The following is a 4,722-nucleotide window of genomic DNA, read 5'->3' as shown; positions in this document are numbered from 1 at the left end:
ATTCCCCCTCATAGGGCCTCGTCCAACAAAGTAAACAATGCTGTCAAAGCAGGATAGCGCTGGGCGAGGCTTCCAAACTCCGCATTCCAGCCTCCTCCTTGTGTTCCAATAGCAGCAAAACAAGTCATCACAGGGTCCCAGAAGCGAATTATTCTCCCCAACTTCCTTTCTAAAAAGGCCTGGGAGACAGCTGCAAAATCAAGCATTAATGTGCACAGATGCACAATATGCAAGAAGCAGAGGTAATGCAGAGTGAGCATAAGGCCAAGCGTAGATGAATTTGCCCAGGAGGAGAAGGGGGAGAAAACTAGGTCGAGTGTGTAAATCTGCCACGAAGTGGGAACAAGGACTTTTTTTTTTCGCGACAGGACAGCCACGTTTCCAGAGTGAGCGTGCGCTGAATCGAGCTGCAGGCAAGAAAGAATGTTAAGTTAAGGTTCCCACGGGGGCTTTGGTGGAGTTGGGCAGGTTGGGGCGGGGGGTTGGCCGAAGCAGCCCAGCGTGGACACGCCCTGAGTTAAAGGACCGTGGCGGGAGACTGGGGGAACACGGCGGAGGAAACCGGTTGCAGGCTCCGGAGATGAAGGCCGCGCGGTGCCGGGGCCACGACGGGCGGCGGGCGCTCACCTCCAGGCGTGGTGGAGAACAGCGTCCCCCCGGGCGTGGTGCAATAGTCATGAGGTAGCTGCGCGGCGTCGCTGATGGGCACGGTGCGGGTGGGGATGGCGCGGCTCTGGCTAGGCTGGTGGCCGCTGCCGGCGGACGAGGACATGGCTCTGGGCGCGGGCTCTCGGGCTTTGTCCAGCGGGCGGGCAGGCGGGCGGCGGCGGCGGGGCGACGGCGGATGGGGGCCCGAGCTGCTCTGGCTCCTCTGGCGGGCGGAAGGGCGGACGGGGCTGGGCGCGCACCGCTCGCTCCTCGCTCGCTTCCTCTCTCTCCCTCGTCCCGCTCCGCTCCCGCCGCCGCCTTCTCAGCCGCCGCCGCCGCCGCCGCCCGATCCTCTGGCCTCCGCCTGCAGCCTCAGCAGCAGCAGCAGCGGCAGCAGCGGCGACGACGACGACCGGAAGCGGGAGAAGGCGGGAGGCAGAGGGAGTTCGGGGAAGCAGGTCTACCGGAAGTGACGTTACACGGGCGGGACCGAGGGGTGAGGGGGCGGGGCAGCGGGCGGAGCGGGACTTAACCCCAACAGGCCGGAGGGGAGCTGCAAGCGATTTGCGCGAAGTGGTTGTGATCTCCTCGAAGGTAGGCACGGAAAACTTTAGTGGTTTTTTTTTTTTTTAAATTGTCAGTCAAGACTACTTTACTTGAGGCAACTTCTGCTTCCTAACCATCTAAGCAAAAGTGTAGTTTTACTTTTAATTACTCTATTAAATATAGGCAATGCATGCGAGATGTATTAAAAAAAAATCAGAGCAGAAAGGTTTACAGTGCCACTGTCTCTCAGTTTCCCAATTCCCCTTTCCAGGGGGAACCATTGGTACCAGTTTATTGTGTATCCTTCTGGAGACAGTCCCTATATGCACCGTAATGCAATAAATAAACAGGAAAAGAAAGAGATTAATAGCTACCTACGTCACAAAGATGAGTACAGAGTTAGAGATAAAGAAACTGAAGCACAGGGGAAGGAAGGTTAGGACCACGAGGTACCTGAAAAATCTAGGTCGGTCTCAAAGTCTGGTCTCCAAGTTTACGTTCTTAAAAATTGCTGAGCACTGCAAAGAGCTTTTGTTTATGTGGATTATATCTATTGACAATTACTGTACTAAAATTAATTTTTAAATGTTCATGAATTCATAAAATAATGTCATTACATGTTAATGTAATGTGGGAGAACTTCTTCTCCTCTCCTCTACCTCTGCCCTGGATCAACCCAACAGTCAGTTCCCAGATCTTGAGATGGAGAGCCTGGGCAGGGGAAGAATAACACATCACTCCATCCTGCTCAACAGGTAACTCATACAGCAATTCTTAATGGAAGGAGGTACAGGGCCTCTTCATATTTCCATGACAAGGTCCATAGCTGCAAATTATTCCCTGGAATAAGTAAATAGAGCCCCGTATTTTTGTAACAGAGGTAACTTCAACACTTTCGGATCTGGTTCCTGACATATTCGATGTGTAAATACCATGACAGTGAAAATACATGCCACTCTACACTAATGTAGCTCTTTTATTAAAGTAAACCCTGGAATCATAAGATACAGCATGGCTTTAAAACTCAATAGCATCTTTGTGGTGCAATTGGTTATCATATTTGGCTTTTAGATTGGTGGTTTGAGCCTACCCAGGAATGGTCTTGTCTCCAGCCAATTTCTTAGTGATGAAAATATTCTGGAATTAGATAATGGTAATGGTTGCACAACATTGTGAATGCACTAAATGCGACTGAAATGTACATGTTAAAATGGTGAATTTTATATTTTATGTTAGATGTATTTTACTAAAATAAAAGCAAAACTCCAATAAATGCAGTGGAGGATGCATTTTCCCAGTCCTGACATGAATACATTTACCTTTAGTATGCCTTTATACCTGAATGCATATATGTACATCAGCTTTTTAAAAATCTCCAGTCTGGGTGTTCCACTCTGTAGCTCTTTGGCAGCACCCAGGGATATGTGACTCATCTACATCCCTGTTTGGGATTAGATTAAGTATTGTATTAATTACACAAGCACATAAACTCCCTTGCAAAACTCTTTGGACTTAGAACATATTTGCTTAGTATAGAAAATTCTCCCATGCAAAGGGCAGGCTGGCAATGGGATGTGTGTCTGCCCTCTCCAAAGGCATTGTATGGCTTTCTTAATGAATAGGAAAGGAGACAAAAAGGGTCTGTAAGAGGACAGCTGAGAGTCTTCTTTTAGCCAGTACAACTTCTCAGCATAGGACTCAGGACTCTGTTCTTCTGGACAAAGCCAATGTTGTTCTTTTATAAAGCAAAGATCATGAAACGTGGCAGGTTTTTAAGACACAGAGTACAAAAGAGAGAGTTGGGAAAAACACGAAAGAGACAACATCTGCCAGGAAGTCCTTGAGGCAGGACTGAATACCTCCCAAGGAAAGACTTCAGCAAAGCCAAGGAAACTTCATACTGATCAAGACTGGTGTTGGTAAGCAAGGACGGATGACCTTGTACACCACTGTAGAGGAAAGGGCTCCCTGGGCAAGTTTTTTTTCTCATTCCAGCAAGCAGATTTCAGCTGCTCCTGCTATACTATTTCTTTCCAGAAATGTGATGGCTTGTGAAAGATAAGAAAACCTATGATGGCCACTGTGACCAGGATAAAGGAGACGAGGACCATGAGGAAGATATAAGTGGAGTAGGAGAGAGGTCTAGACAATGGCTGCTCAGCTGAGATCAAGTTAGTCAGGTTCAGCCTAAAGTAGCCTAAAGTCCATCCCATGTTGCTGCTCTGGATCTTGCCCATGAAATGAATATTCGTTCAGGAATTAGGTGTGAAGTGACAGGGGTACTCAAGAAACAGCCCCTCTGAAGGAGAGAGGTAATGTAGGTTCTGGAAAAGCAGTATTCACTCAGGTACTTCTTCAGTTCACCAAAATATATCTTTAGCTCTTTCCAGGGCCGAAAGCAGAACTTTTCCACCATGTCAATCACCTTTTCCTAAGAGAGGGGTTCCTCTGATGGAAGGTTTAAAAATTTCATCACCTAATAGTAAGTTGTGAATGCTTATTATTCCTTGGAGTGGCAGCAAGAAAATCCTATTGAAGGAGCAGTGGGAGTAAGCACAGTTATTGGTGTTGACGAGTTTAAAGATGCTTTCCCGGCATCATTGAACGCTTCCAATGCCTTGGATTTGCAACTAACAGAATGGAAGAATCTCGTCAAATTTCCTGGTGCAGGGGCTGTCTTGCAGATCACTTACATTCATTACCCTGTTATATGTACAGTTAAAACGGGTCCCTGAGGGTTGTGTTTGTGCCCCGAATATCCTTGACCAGTTTCTGCAAGAGTGCTCGATCCTTCCCGTAACACAAGAGGCTATGTGTGTGTACAGTGTGGTCCTTGCCATACGGATGAAAGTACAGATCGTTCTGTGGAGACTCAATAGTCTAATTTGGGGGCACAACAGTAATTTGCATAGAGGCTCCCCCAAGGTCTAAAGCAGCATGAGTTTCCTGACTATTGTTTTCATTTGGCGTCAAGTCGAGCCACCTCAATTTCTTAGTGAATTTTCCCAGCAGATAATTGACAGTAATCCAACCATAGGTGCCTTTCTCTTTGCCAGTGATGATTCTGGTACCGTGGAAGTTAAAGTAGTTGCTGAGGCGTGGTGTCACCAGGACCTTGTCTGCCAACCATTTATTTTCTATGCTAAGCAACTGCTTGCCTGCCATGACTCCCAGATAAATAAGTGTCTCTTGGTGCTAGGACTTTGGAATCACTTCTCTGTTTTTTTCCCACATACATAGTCAGATAAATACCTATTTCAAATATTTTTTGAGCACATTTTGAGATTCCAAGACCTTTTACTTTGCACTCTTCTGATTCACCAACCCTGTGTCGTTCTGCTTCCAGCACAATCTCATACTTAACATTTTCTGGCAATGGTTTGTTCCAGGTCAGCCCCACAGCTATCAAAGCGATCACAGCGATGATAGAGGAGAAGCCAAGGATGATCAATATATTTCTGAACCAAAAAGCTCTTCAGTTCAGAATCCCTTGCTTCTTCCATAATTGGCAGCTTTTGTTTTCTTTTT

General features: G+C 46.9%; 2 protein-coding genes and 1 pseudogene across 2 annotated transcripts in view; 1 reads left to right on the top strand and 2 right to left on the bottom strand.

The window, feature by feature from the left end:
• The window catches only part of EIF4EBP2 (eukaryotic translation initiation factor 4E binding protein 2), a 20,801-nt gene extending 19,716 nt beyond the window's left edge, over positions 1 to 1,085 (bottom strand). The window contains exon 1 of the mRNA XM_039872025.1: positions 628 to 1,085. Coding sequence (XP_039727959.1) covers positions 628 to 772 — 145 coding nt within the window. The 5' untranslated portion in view covers positions 773 to 1,085. The remainder of the gene's footprint in view (positions 1 to 627) is intronic.
• A 90-nt stretch (positions 1,086 to 1,175) lies between these two features.
• Positions 1,176 to 4,722, top strand: part of LRRC20 (leucine rich repeat containing 20) — a 90,096-nt gene continuing 86,549 nt past the window's right edge. The window contains exon 1 of the mRNA XM_039872022.1: positions 1,176 to 1,242. The gene's annotated coding sequence lies outside the window, so the exon portion shown is untranslated. The remainder of the gene's footprint in view (positions 1,243 to 4,722) is intronic.
• On the bottom strand, positions 3,213 to 4,682 carry LOC120609486 (ectonucleoside triphosphate diphosphohydrolase 1-like; annotated as a pseudogene).

This window comes from Pteropus medius, unplaced genomic scaffold (genome assembly GCF_902729225.1).
Source record: "Pteropus medius unplaced genomic scaffold, Ma_sr-lr_union100, whole genome shotgun sequence".
Taxonomy (NCBI): Eukaryota; Metazoa; Chordata; class Mammalia; order Chiroptera; family Pteropodidae; genus Pteropus; species Pteropus medius.
The sequence above is the reverse complement of the archived record's forward strand: the minus strand, read 5'-3'. Positions and strand labels throughout refer to the sequence as shown.